This window comes from Homalodisca vitripennis, chromosome 7 (genome assembly GCF_021130785.1).
Source record: "Homalodisca vitripennis isolate AUS2020 chromosome 7, UT_GWSS_2.1, whole genome shotgun sequence".
In the NCBI taxonomy this organism is placed as follows: Eukaryota; Metazoa; Arthropoda; class Insecta; order Hemiptera; family Cicadellidae; genus Homalodisca; species Homalodisca vitripennis.
Window position 1 is genome coordinate 61961779 of NC_060213.1, and position 21508 is coordinate 61983286.

The window sequence follows — 21508 nt, forward strand, 5'->3', positions numbered from 1 at the left end:
GTATGTGCAATATCAATAAAAAATTATCAAAAACATCAGCAACTGTTCTTGGACCGCAATTTATTTGATTGTATTGGTCAAAGAGTTTAATATTTTTGTAAAGTTTGTGGTTTTATAGTTGTAGTTGTATTTATTGTTCCTAGATTACTACAGAGGTATTTCTGAAAGATTTTGCTACTAAAATAAGAATTTTTGCCTTTCGGATTTTGTTTTCATATTCTTTTTTCTTTTTGTAGCTATACCAGGTGCTTCACTCTTTGTGTTTCGGAAAGATTGGCATAATTGATGCAGCTCGTCCTGACCGTAGTTCCAGGTCATAAGTGTACCAGACATTGTGTTTATTCTGATTAAATTTTGGTATCTTTAAAGGACAAGAAGCATCAAATACTTTTTTGAATATATCATAGGACCTCTTTATTTTCAACCCCTTCTATATTGTAAACTGATTCCCAATTCTGAAATTACTTGAAAAGTATACATGACTAATATAATTTTTGTAATAAATAAAACTTTTAGATAAAGAATGTGGAATATTACCTGGTTTACGGTAGGAGACGTAGAGGTAGAGAGTGATGACAACAAAGAATGTAACCAGGGCTGTCCACCAGGAGATGAGGAACATTACAGCAATACAGAGCAGAGTACCAACCAAACTGACCCAGGCATTGTAGTACTACCAACACCGTAGCAAAAATATATTGTACAGTTTAGACCAGTAAACATGTTACATGATTATCATACTGTACATTACTATTTTCTGCACAGCTTTATAATGGCACTAAATTAAGTTAATTCTGAAATATTTGGGAGGGGGATTTGTCATCTTGATAATTTTGTCTTCATTAACCATTAATATTATCTAAAACAATAATGCAGTAAGTTAAAATTTACTACTATAACAAATGTTTAATGATTTTTATATAGCAGAATTATAAAAGATTACTATTCAGTAAGAAGATTATAAACTTTGTTGTGAATGGTGTTTCTTCAAAGGATGATTCAGTAAGGGGTTGATAAAAACCCACAATCAAAGTGCTGAGTATAGTCACATTGCATATCATTTTAGGAAATGTAATGAGTAAAGAGGAATGGTGTGAGAAAAATTAATAATGTGAGCTACAGTAAATAGGAGCAGTGGCCACTCTAATTTTGGTAATGCTTAAAATTAAAAGTACCATACAATTTTTCTACATAAGGTTATTTTAGAATATAAACTCAAAATAAAAATTGAAATATTCCTACACCAATTTTTGAGTCTACACCAACTTCATTAGGTTCTACGTTTAAACGCAACTAAATATTGCATAAAACATTTTAGAAACATCACTATGAATGGATATTTTTAACATTAATAATATAAAAATAATATTTAATTTTTAGCATAAAAATTGTCTTTTACACAGTTCAATTATGTGGGGCTTAGATACAAAAATTATGTGTATCACAGTAAAGGGTTTCTTTTCAGAGAAGAGATTACACTGCAAAAATTAGAGTTGAAAGAAAACTATACTTTTTTTTAACCATGTTTGCTTTCAGATTACAATTTTAAAAATCAGCTATTTATAGGTTTTATCTTATTAGACTCAACATTTTTGTATGGACCCCCAAATGCTTTCCAGTCCTCTTAGGTAGAATAACTAAAACGTAAAACTTCTCCTTTCACTCGCAGTGTTAAAAAGTAGATGTGCTTGTGTAGTATAATAAAAAATTGTATTTCAGGTCCTACAACCGAATGTTTAACACACTTCATATAAATAACAATCAGATAATATCGGTTGTGAAGTAGAACAATAAAAATTTACCTTAAAAGCCGGCCGCCATCCCGGACACTTGGATATTGAGGCATGGAACACAGAAAAGTTGATGAGAGCATAAGCGGCGAGGAAGAAATTTGAAAGAAGTGGAGCAATTGCATTCAGCTGCGCTGTAAGAATCCAGTTTTAAAACTTAACACAATAATTTGAATGCGAGAGATCTGTCCCAATTTAACACTTTTTAATTTTAAGTACCTAATTCTTTTAAAAAAGCAGGCTGTATTTAAGAATGCAAGCAATTTTTGGTTGATGGATAAATTATTTAAAAAAAACCTTCCCTTCCTCAATAACATTTTTTACAATTTGCAAACCTTTCAGCCAATCAGAACTTGCCACATACTCTTTTGTGATGAATAAAACTCAAAAGAATTTTAATCCTTAAAGAATACCAAAACAACAAAACATTTAAGTGTATTCTGAGTATAAAATCCTAGTCCTAGTTGCAGTATGTATAAAATATGATTAGGTTAATGTAGAATGGCAAACTACAGCAGTTTTAAAAAGTGTTTGAAAACCTGATTGCCTCAATCATATGATGGTCTGATAACAGCCAGTTCCATCTATCAACAGTTCTTTAGTTTTAGTATAGTATTGTAGCTGTTTATTGTGAGCAATAAAAATTACCAACCAATAAGAATGCAGCCGAATGCAATGCAGGAAACGAGAATATAACCTCTCGCAGGATCGTTGTTTGCGCCGTAACCCTTGGCGAAGAACTCTATATTGGGATAGAGTTTGTCTTTTGCTAGTGCCTAAAACAAAAATTCAGATTAACACTCAATTTTGGTTGACCTTTAATTGTATTAGTTACACAGGAGATAAATTGTTCATATGGGCGAAGTGGGCTGGGGTCGGGAGGATTATTTCAGTCAGTTTTGAGGGCCGACAATAGGGCTGCACAATATAACTTAGAATACTAATCTACAGTGGGCAGTCCAAAAGTTCACTTGTTCTGCACCTCAGTAATTTAGAGTATTGGATGCTAACTAATACTTTTGTGTAACTAATACAATCAAAGGTTTAACCTTAATGGAATTAATGGATTGTTAATTGGTTGATTTGTATAGATGTATAACATTTTTAGGAGTAGTGAAAGTGATCTTTTACCTGCAAGACTCTAGGGGCTCCAACAAGACTGGCGATTGCAGATGAAAGGGTGGCAGCGAAGCACCCCCCATAGATCAGAGGACCCCAGACCGAGGCTAGCTCCATAGCCTACCATCAAATAATAGAAGTTTTATCACTAATTAAAGCAATGATATGTACAATTTTTAATCCTAGAGAAAAATAAAATGTAGGCTTTTTATTTGATGCTAATGACGTTGAATGTGGTATATCCTTTAGTATCTATTCATTATTGGTCTTGTCAAATTTATTGAAGACCACCAAATACAGGGTGAGGCAGACCACCCATCCGCAACTTATAGCAGATGAACCGAGAAACTTACCTTCTTCGTGTGAACACAAATCCCCATATTTTGACCCCAAAGAATTTGGGAAATAATTTTTAACACCCACAAATTCTCCAAAATGGCACTTTTAAGGGGGGAGGGTAGGGGTAGTTTTTAAAGATTTTCAAATGTAAAGGCCAATCCTTACACTTATTCTTTCCATTCACTGATTATTTTGAAATAAAATAGCAAGATATGAGTGCCTCCAATTATCAACACTCTGGAACAAATATGAAATCATCATTATATGAATATATAAAATCTTTAAAAAATATTCAAACTGGTTACTGATCTTCACTGATAATCATTACAGTAAAATGAAAATTGGTAAACTTGACTTACTTGCAAGTTTGAAACTGGTGGATCAAATTTCTATAACTTCTTGTACTAAAAACCTACATTGATTGCAAGTCCAACAAGGAATTACCTTGATGATTACATTTTATCTTCACAGGCTATAAAGTATTCATTAGTTTCTGGTATGTAAAAATAAATTCTTACTGCCATGATTTCTTTTGGGTCCATGAAGGCTTCATTGAAGGGAGGGGTGGAGGTAATCGATTCACATTTATTTCACATGTGTAAGTTGGATAAATTATAATAAATTAGAGGATTGTGAGTGCAAGTTCTATCCCTATCAATACTTTCCTCCTCGTATTAAGATATGAGATACAGTTTGTTGCAAAAGGACATGAAAGAATCAAAGAGGAAAATGGCGACTTTATCATGGTAATATGATGACACTTCCACACACAAAGTGCTGATTTCATTTAGGTTAAATAAAGAATTCAATAGGTCTAACAATTTCCTAACTAACTGATATTTCTACTAAAACTTTTGCTATTGAAAGTCAAACTCTAACTAAAAGGACACAGATTTTGAGATGTAAAAATCCAACAAAATACTATAAAGCAACTTTTAGTTATTCTGAAAAGACTTCTATTAAAGACAATGGAGACAGCAATAGGTAAACTGTGCTTAAGAAGGAAATTAGGTACTTTAAAATACCATAAGTCTCAAAACCGTTCATTTTTGACAATTCGAGTCCTGATACAGTTTATTAAATGGACCTAGTAGTTTAGTACTTGGTTTTTTGGGTCACCTGGTTCTATATCATAAGTATAATCCTAAGACGCATAAAAATTCCTAATTCAGAATTATTTTGCTTTGTTCGTAACAAATCTACAAAGAGCTATAACACACATTCACATATTGTATATTTTTGTTTTTGTCAAGCAATTTCAAACAACATTTATTTTTACTTGTTCTTTGATAGCTCTTAAGTTTTCAAAATGGTGGTTGTTTAAAGTTATAGGAGGATGCAATTGATTGGTTATAAGTAAATATGTTTAAAACATAATTTCTTATTAACTGTAACTACGTCGAGTCCACATTTTTACAAAGAAATTTACATGCTTATACAAATTTTTATCTTGTAAGGTTTTTAAGATTATGGAGTCTCTATAAATGTTTGAAAGTGTTACGAATATTAACATGTCAACATTGGGATTTAATGTCATCAATGTTGTAAAAATTAAACATAATAATACATCTTAAGTTATACATTTAGTAATCTTATGTGAGATTGTCTGATCAATAAGAATGAATTGTTTAGTAGTCCAAAAACTACGAACAGTTTAAAATTGGCACTAAACCATCTTGTTGTTACTCACATGTCGCCATTACTTCAAAACTTAAAATTCTTAAAAAGAATAAATATGAATTTTAATAAAAGTAATTACTAAAAGGTACAGGAATCTTTAAGTAATAATGATTCTCTATCATTAAACATTTTCAGTGGAAGATTTAAAAAAGCAGAACATTAAAAGTTAGAACTTCCCATATTCTCTTACCTGGTTATCATTGTGCAGACCATATCTACAAGTGCCATTGCAGTCTCCCAGTTGCTCGTAAAGTTCCGCCCGTGGCAACCCCTCAGACTCCATGACAAGTGTGACATTTCCCACTGCATCACGGAGCATGCAGCCTCCCATCATGATGGCGTAGGCAATGTATGAGAGGAACGTTGTACCAATGGCCAACAATGTACCCTTGGGTATTGCTGAGCTAGGGTCCTGGACACAACATAAACTTCTAAGAAAAAGCCTAAAATACAGTTTCAAAGGAAAGAGAAATATAATGATGCAATTTATGAATGAAAATACATAAAACTCTTCTCCATAGGACTTGTCTACATAACAAGAGAAAAACAAATTAAAACAAATGTTATTTACAGATATTAACAAATTTATGTTATCCCCTTCAATGTACTCCTCTCCTTGATCTCTGCATGGCTCTATGCAAATTTTTTATTGTGTGTAACAATGCTGTAGATCATTTTCTGTATCCCTGTTCATGACTTCCGTGGTTTTATCTTTTACTGCTTTAATAGTCTCAAATCTCGTTCCATTAAAACATGATGACTTTAGGGAATGAAAAAGTCACAGGGGGCCAAGTCAAGTGAGTAGGCTGGAAGATCTAAGACGGGGATGTTGAGTTTGACTAAAAACATCTTCACTGACAAAGCTTTGTGAATTGGAGCATTGTCCTGGTTGAGGATCCATGACTTGTTTTCCACAAATAATTCTGTTTTCTCCGTAAACACTCACCTAAGGTAGTCAGGACACTAATGTAGTAATTCTGATTCACTCTCTGTCATCTGGTATTCAATCAATGTGCACGATTCGTTTGATATAAAAAAAACACACAATCATCATGGCCTTGAATTTTGATTTTGTCATTCATGAGTTTTATTGCCATGGAGAAGCAGGGGATTTCCAATGCATCGATTGACAGTCATCACTGTAGACTTGTAACATTACAAATGTTTACATACTTTTCAATTTTGAACATAAATTTGATGTTCACATGACGTTCTTTCTGGATACTCTACATTTTTCCAACACAGAGTCATATTGTAGTGCGCTTGTAACAGATTATTAATCAATACAACTTAATTTTTAGATTTAATAAAAAAATGGCTTACACCTGAGAGGGTAAGTAATCCATAAGGGAATGGATGCCACTTGAGATCTGACTGAATATAAATTCCACAAAACTTCAAACTGAGTCTTACTTATAACAAGGAGCTGTTCCTTAATTACGTAAAGCTAAAATCGTATTTTTCAGAACTGCCTCTTCCCTCATTTAGGACTCATAATGGTAACACTAACCTCCTTCAAACTTTATGTTATTCTAAAAACTGTAATAGGATAAAGACAATTTTAAACTCAAAAGTGTAAAATGATTTATTAATATAAAACTAGCATTCCACAACTAAAGAACATCATTTTGAGCAGCTTATGGTTTATTCTAGAGACATGCTTTTTTGCAATTTGTAGATTTAAATCAACGATTGTACAGTTTTTCCCCATATGCTTTTTAGACTTCATAACTAAAATATAAATCCATCCACAATGTAGAAAACAATCATTACGCCATCACTTGGTACGCCACTCATTATACTGTTACACTCGATTGTAATGCACATGCACAACTTACTGACAGATGATTCGAACTGCTTGCTTATTTGCGCAAGTCATGACATGCCTGTCTGTACTATATACATAGCCAGACATATAACACCACACTTCCTGCCTCCTATCATGGCGGACTACTGAGTCATTCTTTATTACTAACTTGTATATTTGGTTTTATAATAGAGACAATATTTACTTGCAATGTTTTTCGGAGTTTTAGCTTTGGTGCCGAGCACGTGAGTTTCTCTAAACAAAGTTTTTATCAACACACTGCCATGTTTGGCTCAAACATAAAAACTCCTTCTTGATCAAAAATGCTTGACACAAATGGATTTAAACTGCTTTTCCATTTAAGAATGTATTTAAGTGGAGGATTCAGGCTTGGTTCAGGCTTGTTTCCTTTCTTATGGAAGAAAATACAATACTAACTTTAAAATCTATAGGGAGAATTAGAAAAATGTTGTGAATGAATTCAAAGAATTAATTGTTGAGGTTTTATAGCTATGTAATACTAGGTCAAATCCCCCACCCTACTCCATAATGGTGCGCAACACTGCTGAAAATCTCAAACAGCATTACGTAATTTAGGATCAGCCCCTAACGTAGGAGTATACCGCACCGTATGTTGCATGACAGGCTTTGCTGAAATTGTATTCAAATTTTCAAGTCTATGACCTATTTCATTCCATATGTTCAGCTAAATGTGTTACTATTTTACACTTTAAAATGTCATATAATTCTACTCAGTTAGTTTAAAATTTATCTATCCCACAATTTTCAGGTTACCCATAAGACCAATACCAAAATGTTTGCTAACGCTAAGCGAAATCCCATAGAGTGACATGCACCATCATTGAACTCGATGTTGTTTCTATGTATGCTTGAGTGATAGGCTTTGCTAATGCTCAGCACCACATGACACAATGAGGTATAGATCTTGAGCTATTGGTATTACTAATTTTACCTTTAACGTAAAATGTAATAACTAATTATTATTCATTTACTAGCCAACTGACTTGTACATATCTTACTTTCCTCATCATAGTTAATATCTGGTATTCCCATTACAAGATAATGGGTACCTTAATTCCTCATTACTCTAAAATATCCAACGAAAACTTTTATTTTATAACCTGGAATTGCCTGGTCCACCCAACCTAACATATACGTTATTGATGCTATCGAAAATACCTTAAGGTCCCCAGAAAGGTTTGCTCCAGCCACTATGCCTGTGACAGCAGGAAAAAACACAGAAAAGACGGAGAAGAAGTCGTGGTCAACTCCTTCAAAGTAGCGATAGTCCGCTTGCAAATTTTGTTTGAACACTTCTACTGAAACAGAATGCATTTTGTCCAATTTAAATACTCTATAACCATAGATCTTAATTGTATTGGCGAAGTCTTTTTTTCATTGATTTAAGACAACAAAGAAGTATGAGGTAGGTACCTGTGTTCAGAATATTTGGTATACTTTTAAAGTATTACCTAAAGTACTTACAGTGGTACCCTGTGAAACCCTTGGCGATCTCCACATTGTTCTTGGGTCCAAGGATGGTCCCGATGACAAAATCTATTTGAGAGAAGAGCAGCACCACCAAAAGACACATTTGGGTCTGGAAAAAAAGGTTATGGATTCAAGGATTTTCTAGTAATATATGGTTGTTTTATAGCATGTGCAATCGTAACAGTGAAACTAATACAAGCATCCTCCATAACTTACAGTTGCGATGGATTTCTGAGAAGTATGCCTTTAACAGTATTTATTTTTAACCTATAAGGTTTCAGGCGATTTTTTTATTTCCCAGCCTATATTTCTATTTCATTACTAAAATTTATTTGTTAGATCGTTGATAAAACACAATAACACTATTTTGTGATTTAAACTTGATTTTATTTAAAATAAAATATTCATTAGTTTTTATTTTATTCCTTACAAAGACAGGTATTTTACCTTTGCACTTTTTTAGTACATAGACTGAGATAGTCGCCTCGTGCTTAATTAATCAGAATAACAGTAGTTGGTCTCACTCAGTACATAGCCACAGTAAAGATGTTAATATGTTTATGTGCAACATTTTTCAGAAATATTTATACAAAAAACGGTTTTGATTAACAAACATTACTTATGAGTCCTGTTGTCTGATTCGAGCAAAATAATCCAACATTAAGAGTTCAGAATAACATTAGTTTCATTAAGAAAAAAATATATATATATATATATATATATATATATAAGGTATATATTCATAAAATTAATAAAGAATCCAACCTTTAAATTTAAAGTCACTTCTTGATTAATATTTGTACCAAATGAAATGTTAATATCATTTTTGGTTCAAAATCTATCAATTCTTATTACTTGCAGAGTATTGTATAGAAAACATTTTAAATCTGGAGCTGGAGCTTTGCCTCCTTGGCCAATAATTATCCTAGGTTAAATAATATCCATAAAATGTCTATGTAAAACTTTTGTTACTCTGCAGTAATCGTGCATAACATGGTATTAGTTCTGGAGCTCTGACTCTTTGGTACCAAAGATGCTTTGCCATCATTCTTGATCAAAACTGTTCTGTAGAACATAATATGTTAATTTTGGTTAAAATGTATACAACCACAAGATGTTTAGAGGGATTAGGAGGTAACTCTTTTGACCTTGATAGTCTTACTGGCCTCATCTACTTTTATAAAAATGACTATACTAATACTCGTTACAATCTAATAATAATTACAAGTATAATCATGGAGTATAAGATGGAGATTCATTTACCTTATACACAATGATAGAACAATATTGTTACTACCAAATAACTGGTTGATTAGAAATAAACTACTAATTTACAAACCTTGTAAATTTTTGTATATTAAGTTTATCTATAAGTTTTCACACTTTTATACTTAATCCATAGCCAAACAAAATATTCACATATTTTGATCATTACTGGGAACCATGTTTACTGGACTGTATATGGGGTGATCTTTAAAATTTATGACAATAAACTGGCTTATCATGAAGCACAATTTTTTAAAGCAAAAGTTAAGGATAAATACAGGTAGGTTTCCAATCCTTACCCTAGTGACCCAGTCCATTCCGACAAAAGCAAGAACGAGAATACCGATGAGAGTGACAGACCCGATGAGTCTGATGTCGTTGGTGCTGTTGTCGATTATGGAAGTACCGAACATCCTCAACACATCCTGTATGGACTCGCAGAAACCTACGATGTACATGGAGACAGCCACAGAGTTGGCCAGGGTGAACATAAGACCGATGGCTCCCCCGAACTCCGGGCCCAGAGAACGAGAGATCATGTAGTAGATACCTCCTGAGGGTTCATAGATAGAACAGTTGTTAGCATCGGTTGAAATCTGTCACCTATAATTAGCACAATACTACAAGTACTAATAATGCAGTTCATTTTGCTAACTCAAAGGACTTATAGTGTTTACACATGTAGTATAATGTGTTGCTGTAAAAAAATTAAATTATGATCTTTAAGTGTAGAAACAAATTATACAATCAAATTTAAGTTTGACTTATCTATAGTAATCGTGCATAGTATATTAATAAAACATTAAACAATACTGAATAGTAAATTAAGCAGTTTTTATTACTAACTTAATATGAATATTTATGGATAGTAATACACAATACATGGTTATCATCTTAATTTGGCTGCAGACGTGTCGTGCTTTTTTGGCCTCAGTTATTATGACAGAAGTATCCACTGTTATGACTTCATCTTAGTTTCTAGGCTATAGCCATAAACTTATGACTCATCTGTGATCATAGTGTTCAAAAAGTTGGGGCACTGTTTCCATTACTCATCATGTTCTGTGCAATTTCCAGATGATATTGCTACTGATCAATGTTAACAGTTTCTGCAAAACTTTACGGATATTCTCCTCATTTCAAAAGACCATCAGATCACCACCGAGCTACCGATCCCAAGAGGGTAACCGATCTTTACAAATTGCAAATCCCGAAAGGGTCACCTATCTCTGTGTGACTTGAATCATGACAAAGAGTTTGAGATTACCAAAATGCGGTACTTTGGCAAAGTTAATATTATTGTTTACCAACCTTAGGACAGGATGTGAGATTGATAAACAATAACTAACATTATTCTCCTCATGCCTAAATCCTTAGTCAAAACTGAATGTACTGATCTAACACTTATCCCTATTAGTCTCTAGAAAATGATTAGGGTACAAGTACACTGACAATGGTGCGATGTAACGAGATGCGATATTAGGTGAAACTATCAAAACAGTTTAAAAATGAAATAAAAATGACATCACGTCATACTTGGTTTACTTTATTCCCTATATTTACATGTATTTGATAGGTTTGTGTTGCGCAACATCGAATCACTGTCCTAGAATTCTTACCATTAAACTGTGATACTACTCCTTTGGTCAAAATTAGTACTTGCTTAATGACATCTTCATTTTGGCTCGTTGAGGATGTGCCTGAACTGGGTACACAGTACAAAGATGTGTGGTCATCTTAAAAGTGGTTATACCGCTCCTTTATTCGTAATTTGATCCGGATTTGTCATCAGAAGCTTGCTTAATCTTGTGAATTGTTTTTGCATTGGTATAACCTAATATTTGCTGAACGTGATGGAATATCACTGCATGATTTTTGGTCATTCACTACTTACTAAATCCAACAAGTGATAGATACACGATACACCTACTCATTCTTGGCCCAAATGCCATTGCAGTGACTGGACTGACATTTGCTGCTGGTGGTAAATAAAATATTCCTTCCACATCTTCGCCAAAAGACGCTTCCCACACTGGATCAGTAGATCCAGCAGGTAAAAAGTTTGATACTTCTTAAACACATCTTGTATATATTTTCACACATTGATGTTAAAATTGCAGACACTTCTGTGAACACTGATTTCATACTAGGAGAAAAAATAATATCTACTCAATTATCAAACACTGCATTTCTAAGAGGAATGAAATAATTTAAGTGGAAAATAAGAAATGTAACTATAAACCAATCAGAGGTCAATGCTAAAATTAGTGCAAAAATATTCTAGACACAATGCACTTACTATGATATACAAAATCTAAAGCGCAAATATTACATAGTGTACAACATTATATCAAAGCAAAATAATGATAAATAATTTATAGCAGCCGCCATATGCATGAAATATACAAGCACAACGTTATAATCCGATATTTAACTCAAAACTTTTATGATTGAAACAAACTTTATTGTAACTTCACCTAGCTCCTTGAATCCAGAGTGTTAAATTAACTTACTGGGAACAAAGAGAAAACATTTTACTCAAGAACAACTAAATTCCACAGAATAAAAGGAAAGCTTAATTTAAATTGTCTACCAGGTCTCCTAAACTCTAGATAACTAATTTCTAGATGTTTTATGTATTACCATTATAATTTTCATCTAGAATTCTTGGTACTCCCTGATTTCTCCTTCTAGGGATTACCACCCTGAACTTTAAGATTTGAGGCAGACCAAGGTGGATGGGACATTCTCTTATAATTTGACTGAGTAACCTTGACTCTTTAAAATACCATCACCACTTGAAAATGTATTTATCTTGGTTTAGTGCTTCAAACGGGATTCAAAAGGAATTATAAGAATTCCTAGTTCGCTGTATGTCAACCTAAGCTTATTACGCTCAACTGAAGGTTTGAAGTAACACTAATTAAATATACAAGGTGTTTGAAAAGTATGGGTACGGCTTAATATTTTACAAACCATAGCAGATAACATCTATAAACTTTGCACAGTGTCATATGGCTATGTAAAACTATTTTTCCTTGCTATTACCATGACACGCCAACCATGGGGGGACGGCCCACAGAGGAAAACATGGAAATCTTAAATGAAAGCATGGGTTTATTTTATATTGTATTATAATTTTATGACATAATTTGCTAATTAAAAAAGTCAGTGAAAACACATCGGTTAGTAGAGTGATACGCCGCCTACCGCATCAGAATACGACGATCCAGTCAGAAATGGCAGCGCATAATGTACTTCACAATGTGTACCTAAAACAACCCGCTATTTCTGATTGGATAAACCTTTTGAGATGCGGTTTGCGGCATTCAACTCTACTAAGTGAGCTCTTTCAAATGAGGTATCACTCAACCCATGCTTTCATTTAAGATTTCCATGTTTTCCTCTGTGGGCCGTCCCCCCATGGTTGGCGTGTCATGGTAATAGCAAGGAAAAATAGTTTACATAGCCATATGACACTGTGCAAAGTTTATAGATGTTATCTGCTATGGTTTGTAAAATATTAAGCCGTACCCATACTTTTCAAACACCTTGTATATGAAAATACTTATTTTATTTCCCATGCACAGCAGTGGCCTAAATATCTCATCTATTGCTTCACAACCTCTGGTTTGTTACTTGGCAAATTCCACACTTTGCACAATCATCATAGAAGTGTGCTATTCAGAGAGAGTCAAGAAAGGGATTGATTGGGTTTGGAATATCCTTACTTGTAATAATTATTTAATGGATATCTGAGGGAAAAAGTATGGTTAAAGTACTTTGAGTTTGGGTTTGATAGATGAGTGGATTTTACATCCCTTGCAATCCCATGTCATAATTATTGTGTTCAATTTTTTCACATTTGTATCCAATATCTTGCAAAAATACACACAAGAGGAAGGTAACATATTGATGTCCAGTGTTGGGCTATTTTCGAACGTGTTAGAGATAAAAAGATACACAAGATACCTTGTTTTATCAGAATTAATGATGGTTGTATCAAGCAAGCATGACAATGCTCTGAGAAAGATGGTGATTTTGCCTTTGATGGTGGATGGAAAGTGATATAGAAAAAATATTCAATGCTCATGGTAGAGTTACATAAAGTTTATTTGGTTTATTAAGAAGGTATCAATCTGTGCGTTATTGACACTTATTTCATAGGAGTGGAATCATCTGCATTCCTAATTTCCAATACCAAGAATGTCCAACAATGGTTAAGTTGGGACTGCTCTTAAGAAGAATTGTGTTTCTTAGCTCCATATCCTCATATCTCAGGGATCCAACCTTATATATCCCTGAGATATAAGGGATCCAACCCTACATGATCTAGCCCTTTCGATGTGACAACCACTAAATTATTTTAGACATCTAAAAGTTATGGAATCTTGCTTAAGATACAAGATTTATGCTTAAATCCTTCAACCACTACTCTTCTGTACTTTAAAGGTTTTTTTACTGATAACCTTCATAAATCAAACTTATCCGCCATATTGAGTCAAGATAAGAGCATTCATATGGTATATCTATCATGGCTTTAGTTACATTTTACTCAAAATCCAAACATTATAAACTTTAGAACAAATCTTTTAAGAGTGATCCAGTTAAAGTTACTTTGTTAAGCACCAAAAAGATAAAGTTTACAAAGATTACAAATGTTAATCCGGTTATCCATTATATACAACTGCAAGCCATATTCATTCAATACAAGTCTGATCATTTGGTTATAACCAATGGTTCTGTTCACATGTACACATATAGAGTAATAAATGTTTCATACATTTTTTTATTTAGAAAGTTATAAAACAAATATTTTTACTGGTAAACAGAGTTAAGTTTTTTACAACCATAAAACTTTTACCTGTATTGGAGTGAAGAAAGAAAAAATACACTATTTGGGTTATTTTAAACCAATATAAAACTCAAATGCCAAACGAATTCTGCAAATTTAAATGAGAAATTCAGAACTAATATTTCTGACTTCGTGAACTTGAATGTACTTATGTGGCTGCATATATTTGAGCTCATACAAAGCAAAATTGTTGTGTCCTTTTTGGTATCTGATATTACATCAATGTTTTTTTTTTGTGGCTAAGAAAAATTATTGTTACATACTTTTTTAATAGAATATAACCTTTATCTTGCATTTTAATTATTTAATTGATTTGCTTAAATTTGGTTCATATGTATGAGGTGTGTTCAAAAAGTAAACGAAATTTATTTATTCATCTACATTAATGTTGTCACCTTCAAAATAGTCCCCATTAGATATTATGCACTTGTGCTAGTGCTTCTTCCAATCCTCGAAATACTTCTCAAACTCAATTTTTGGGATTGCCTTTTGCTCTTTCAGTGATGCACTTTTAATGTTCTATGCTTGTTTACTCCTCCCTCCCTAAGGACTAGATGGTCCTTTAAGGATTTTTTTTTAAATTTTGGAAATAAAAAAGTCACAAGGAGCCATATCTGGAGATTATGGAGGCTGGGGCATCTTTACAGTACTGTTTTGCCCACAAATTTGTGAACAAGCAATAAACTATGAGCAGGTGTATTGTCACAGTGCAAGAGCCATGAATTGTTTTGCCACAAATCCAGGTGTTGTTTCGGATTGCTTCATCTAAATGGCGTTGAAGTTGTAGGTAGTACTCCTTATTGACCAATTGACCTTGTGGCAAGACTTCATGGTGCACTATGACATTAAAATTGAAGAACACGGTGAGCATGGAAAGAACACAAAGAAGAATCTTTGATGTTTGACTGCACTTGCCAACCCTTTTTCGGTCTTGGTGATCCAGAATACCTCCACCAGGATGATTGAGCCTTAGATTCAACGTCATATTCGTAAACCTATATTTTATCACCTGTAACAATACGTTTCAGTAATTCTCCATCGTCAATGACTTCATTTAGTGACTCCTGAGAAGCATCCATTCACCACTGTTTTCGTTCAAAATTCAACAATTTTTAACAAATTTTGCTACCACATGTTTTATGTCCCAAACATTCAAAAATATTACATGGCATGAGCCAAATGATATGCCAAAATCATCAGTGACTTCTCTGATTGGAATATGGTGATCGTTTATAACCATTTCTTTCACTTTTTATAAATTTTTATCAGTGATTCATGTGCTGGGGCGTCCGGAGCATTTGTCATCTTCAATGTCTTCAAGGCCATCTTTGAAACACTTATACCACTTGTAAACCCTTGTTTTATTTATATTAGACTCATCACAGGGCTTTGTTAACGTTTTCCACACTTTGATAAACTTTATTTCATTTTTGACACAAAATTTAATACAAATTGTTTGATACATTTTTTTAAACAAACAAAGATTCCTGACGTCATAAAATATGTCTAACCTTAGCAGCTGCCACTGTAAAAATAAACTTTGAATACAGCTGGAAATTTCATTATAATTCAGAAGCATAAGTACCAATATAATAAACAAATCTTGACAATCGGACTCTTCAAATCCGTGAAACTTAAAAATTTCTGTTACTTTTTGAACACACCTTATATATATATATTTTTTTTTTTATGTGTCGTAATTAAAAATCTTGTTTGAAAAATACCATATCCTCACATATTTTACTATGATGGGAAATTACTATATATTCATTGCATAATTGTTTTATGTTCTAAAAATATGTCTCAATTTGATACTTTATAACTCCATTGCACTTGACATATACCTGCTCTGATCCTGCCATTGGTGCTGACTGCAGACATGGACACGCCCGTGATGAGTGTTACAATGTTGGCAGTGATGATAACAACCAAGCCCTGCACTGAAACATGGCATGCGCATGCAGTGATACCAATATTACAGCGATGGCGTCATGCGCTGATGATCAGGCAGTCTGCAATTGGAGTCAGCTGTCCTATGAAATGTAGCAAACAGATAATTCATGTGGACAAGCAGAGCGACTAAGCCAAACCGATGGTCTTCATTTAGTTACTTTGCAACGTAAATCCTAGTAAATAAATACTCTTGGGGATAAAATTTAGTCAATTTTTCTTTCAAAACATTACTGGGAATATAGGCGAAGTACTGTCAATTTCAAAAAGCCATTTGCCATTCAATAGTACAGTATATATTGAAGTATACTTTTAATACCTAGTAAAATATTTCTCACTTATGAAAGATTCTTGAATGGCATCGTTTGAACTGGAATAAAGATGTAACTACCCCATTTGGAAACAATTTTTATGGATTTGAAATGAGTAAGAGAATATAATATTTTGTAAAGATGTGCAAATCTTCTAGTAAGTGTATAAAAACATTTGTGCAGCAGTAAAGTCTACAGAAATCAATCCAAAAGTACCAACAAAAATAGTGCAACTGCTGCAAAGCGAGATGGTGCTGAGCCAAAGCGAAGAATGGTAAGTGGGGGTACCTCCTTCGATGAGCCCGTTGGTGCTGACAGCCGACATTGAGAGGGTGGTGAACAAGGTGACAATGTTGGCGAGGCAGATCACCGCAATGCCCCACCCTACGCAAGGTACAGTGGCAATATTGCTGAAACTCAACTTGCAGCAAAATATTGTCAGGTTGAATGATCGTTGTTTCACACAAAACAAAGTAGTTTTAGGGTTCAAAGTATTTATTATATTACATATTCTCTACATAATACTATTATTATGGTATTAAATATTACTAAAATATATAATTTATAACTCCATTCCAACTGACATATAGCTGCTCTGATCCTGACACTGGTGCTGACTGCAGAGAATCATCAATGGGATTGATGATGAACTATGTTTTCTTCAAAATATACAATCATTCTCTATTACTGATTGGGAAATATTTTCAAAAATGTATTATTCAGTTAAACAGATTTAATAAAGAGAGTAAAGTAAAGAAAAGAATGTCTTATTTTACCAGGTGAAGTAAGGGTTAAGAAGCCCTCTCTAATAGTTAACCTGGTAGCACTATGAAACCCTTAAAGTAAAACAGTATATCAGGTATTCCTAGACTTCTTGTAACTGACCACTATGGGATTTATCCTAATTCTTATAAACTATATAAATTTTGCAGCGTGTATTCTTTGGGTACTTGAATGATTATAATAATTTATATAAAGTACCCCTATAACCTTCATGTAGGAGAGTGGTATTTCCAAAGCAATTTTAAACAATGGTTACAATCTTTCAAAATAATTTATTGCCATTCTTAATGTTTTACATAATACTCTAGGTTCCTTTTCAGTTGTTATGAAAGAGTGTAAAGTTGTAATATTTGGAATTAAAATGTTTCTCTCTAATGAGAGAGAAAACAAAAGAAATTTAAAATGTTTCTCTGAATTGCAATGGCGACCTTTCATTGCAATGGGTTAAATGGGGGGTTTGAAGACATGTTGAAAAAATTAACATTGTTTTACAGGGGAAGATTAAAAATCATGCCAAATCTTAGTACAATAAATTTGGGAAATTGATATGGATAGCTTTATTATATCAAAGGGCATAAATAAAAATATAACTGGAACATTCAAATGATATTGTTTTATGGGAAAGAAAATATATATAACCAGAGGGCTTGCTGGTTCAATTGTATTATGCTGTTTTGGATCAGAGGACTAGAGAATAAAATTGAAATAACTGATTTTGAAAGCTTTAAATAAACATAATTTATTACATAAAACCCTAATCAATCCGAATAATAATAATAATAATATTTATTTAAATTATATAGCAATATAATTTCTTGCATTATATTGAACTAGCTATCTGATAAAACTGTCAACTATAAATCTGATCCTGGAATGCACTAATGGCCTCCTCAGTCTGCAAAAAACTGTGGTCGCCCAGAACCACAATCTTTACTCCAGTTACACAGTAGACCCAATTATGCAGTGACATTTCACACACTTTTAACCACTGTCTTCTACTACTAGGCTTGGGTTCCATGCCTGAGAGTCAACATAACCTCAAAACACTAGAGGACTCACCTATGCCAGCTTGTCCGATGACCCATGACAGCCGTAGGAACAACATCACACCCCAGATATTGAGCAAACATCTCATCTGCACAACATCCGACATCTCATCATTGTACATCCTATGTAATATTATGTATAGCACAGTAAATAATGTTTACGCACATTTCAAAGTATTGCAACCCTTACTAATGACTCAATTCATGATTACAAATAATTTGTAATTCACTATTATTATTGCCTATTTTATTGTTGTTTATGTTTAATTTAATAATATTTGTTATATCGTTTATCATCAACTTTTCCAAAATATCACTACATAAAACAGGTACAATTAATAATTTTTGAATACATTATTCTAGAAATAAATAACGTAAGAATAATTTAATAAAATAAATAATATGTTATAAAGGTAACAGGTGGTAAAGATAGTATGTCATAAAGTAATGGATTTGGAGCCCCCATGGGGGTTCTACATGCACACGTGGCTTAATAAGGAGGGATGGGGGTTGAGGGGAATATAACTCCTTAAAAGCCCTAAAATTAAAAACATGTATGTATAACAGTGATACAACTTGTTTGAAATACAACAGTTTAAACATTTTATTTTGAATTAGGTCTATCTAATTCATTTAAATGTAAATGTATTTAGATTTATTCCACACCCCTCGCTGTGGTGTGCTCTTCAATCAGATTCAATTCCCCCTCCCCAAAGCCAAGTCCTAGTTACGCCACTGCACTCAGGGAGTAGGAGCATCATTTCACACTATGTAAAATTTTTTATAAGAAAATGTAAATTTATGATTACAACATGTGGTATAAAGAAATTGTTATGCATCAACCTGTGTTAGAATTACCTTATTTAGCAGAACAGATTCTTACCCAAAAAATATAAAATAGCAATATTCATTTTTCAATTTTTTTATGATGAAATATCCAAATAATATAATTTTATTTTATAAAAAATGTAATTTATCAAATATATTATTAGAATACTGGGTCTTTTAGTATGATTCTGGAAACAGTGTTTATTATATAAAAACATTGCAACCTAATTCTTGTCAAAAATATTAGCCTAATTTAGCTTATGAAAACCTCCGATAATAGACTCTTAAAGTCTATACATCAGAGTACTGTACCTTACAAAAACATTATTACAAGCACTACAACACGATTCTTGTAAGAAATATTCATCTAGTTTGTAAAAATCTTCTGACTCTTCAAACTTCCACATATGTCAAAACCACAGAAACCCAAATCACATTCTGAGTTGTCCAATTCTAAAACTAAAATATTCGTATATACGAGGTGTGGCAGAAAAGTAATGAGACTGGAATCACTGAGAGCGATCTGGCAACACAGCAATCTTCTCCTTATCACAACTTGTATTTTGGTGCCTTCCAAAGACCCAGTACAAGTTTCAACCTTGTCCAGTGAATACGTGACTCATTAGAACGTGAAAAGTGAAGTATTTCTAGTGTGGTGTGTTTTGAAAATGGAACAGCATAGTTAGGAGCAATAGTGTGCCATTAAAGTTTATGTTAGGCTGGGTGAATATGCGACTTTGACTTTCGAAAAGATACAAAAAGCTTATGGTGAACATTCATTATCAAGAGCACAAGTTTTATGGTGGCATAAGGCACTTTTACAGGGTCAAGAGTTAGTTGAAGATGAAGCTCGTTCTTGGAGGCTTTCAACATCGAACGAGTGAGGGCAGACCGTCGACTTACATTAGGGCCAATGAGAATAGAGTTAAGTTTGAATCGTTTCACTCTTCATCAGATTCTGATACAAGATTTGGACATGAGAAAGGTGTGTGCCAAGATAGTACAAAAAATCTGACAACTGAATAAAAAGACAATCGCAAGAATGTATGCCTTTATCTTCTTGACATTATTGTAAATTGCCCACATTTTTTTAGTCACGTGATCACGACTGAATCATGTGATTTCGAATATAATCCCGAGACAAAACCACAAAGCGAAGAGTGCATACTCCTCAATCTCCTTGATCAAGGAAAGCTCGCACGATAAATAAGAAAATCAAGCCCATGCTTATTTCTTTTTATTTTAATTTATAGGAGGAGGATCGTTCACAGAGAATTTGTGCCTCCAGAACAACCTGTTAACCAAGTCTTTTAAAAAGAAGTACTTGAACGGCTCAGGAAAAGGGTACTTCGAGTCAGATCGGACGTTTTAGACCATTGGATGCTCTATCATGACAATGCCCCTACCACACGGCAATCTCTACCAACCATTTTTGACCAATAAAGATATTTCTATGATTCCTCAGCCCCCCCCCTCTTCACCTGATCTCAGTCCCTGTAATTTCTTTCTGTTTCTTAAGATAAAAAACACTTGAAAGGGAACTTGTCATCTTAGTATTTTTGAAAACATCCAACAGAGCGTAACCAAGGAACTAAAGGCGATACCAGTTGAAGCCTTCCAGCACTGTTATGGAAAGTAGGAACAACGCCTCCACCACTGTATCGCTGCACAGGGAGACTAGGTACTTGGAAGGTGATAAAACCAATGTGTAAAAATAAAATAGTTCAAATAAAAAATCAGTCTTATCACTTTTCTGCCACACCTCGTAGGACAAATGAAGGTGATACATGAAATGAAATTAATTTGTAGAAGGCTTTGTAAGGTAGGCTTACAGTAATTTGTAAGCTAGGTTTAAACGGTATAGATCAGACATTATTTTGTAATAATATAAAAACTGTGTAAATTTATATTAGCACAGGTTTTTTATTGCACTAAAGGTTAATACAATTCTAAAGTACTTTATCTTAACTGGTTGAAAAGATATACTTTTTTATAAAAAACACATACAGAGAGATAGACGGAAAACTAATAAACGTACCTTCCTATAAACTTTTTTGCTCATATTTATGTGTGTAGGTTTTTAATGTGCCGCTATTTAAAAATTAATCCTTGAAAAAAATTTAAAGTCTTTAAAAATACCTATATTATACTATATATAATAGTATAAAGTAGTAGCAAAATATCACTGTAGTTGTTCAAAATTTCCTTGATAAAAAATCATT

At 33.2% G+C, this 21508-nt stretch overlaps 1 protein-coding gene across 1 annotated transcript in view; it reads right to left on the minus strand.

The window, feature by feature from the left end:
- The window catches only part of LOC124365914 (bumetanide-sensitive sodium-(potassium)-chloride cotransporter-like), a 66870-nt gene that overhangs the window by 16869 nt on the left and 28493 nt on the right, over positions 1 to 21508 (minus strand). Inside the window, 10 exon segments of the mRNA XM_046822036.1 lie at positions 538 to 673; positions 1803 to 1924; positions 2443 to 2566; positions 2922 to 3029; positions 5119 to 5340; positions 7936 to 8075; positions 8242 to 8356; positions 9813 to 10066; positions 16213 to 16308; positions 18472 to 18547. Of these exon segments, the coding sequence (XP_046677992.1) occupies positions 538 to 673; positions 1803 to 1924; positions 2443 to 2566; positions 2922 to 3029; positions 5119 to 5340; positions 7936 to 8075; positions 8242 to 8356; positions 9813 to 10066; positions 16213 to 16308; positions 18472 to 18547 (1393 nt within the window).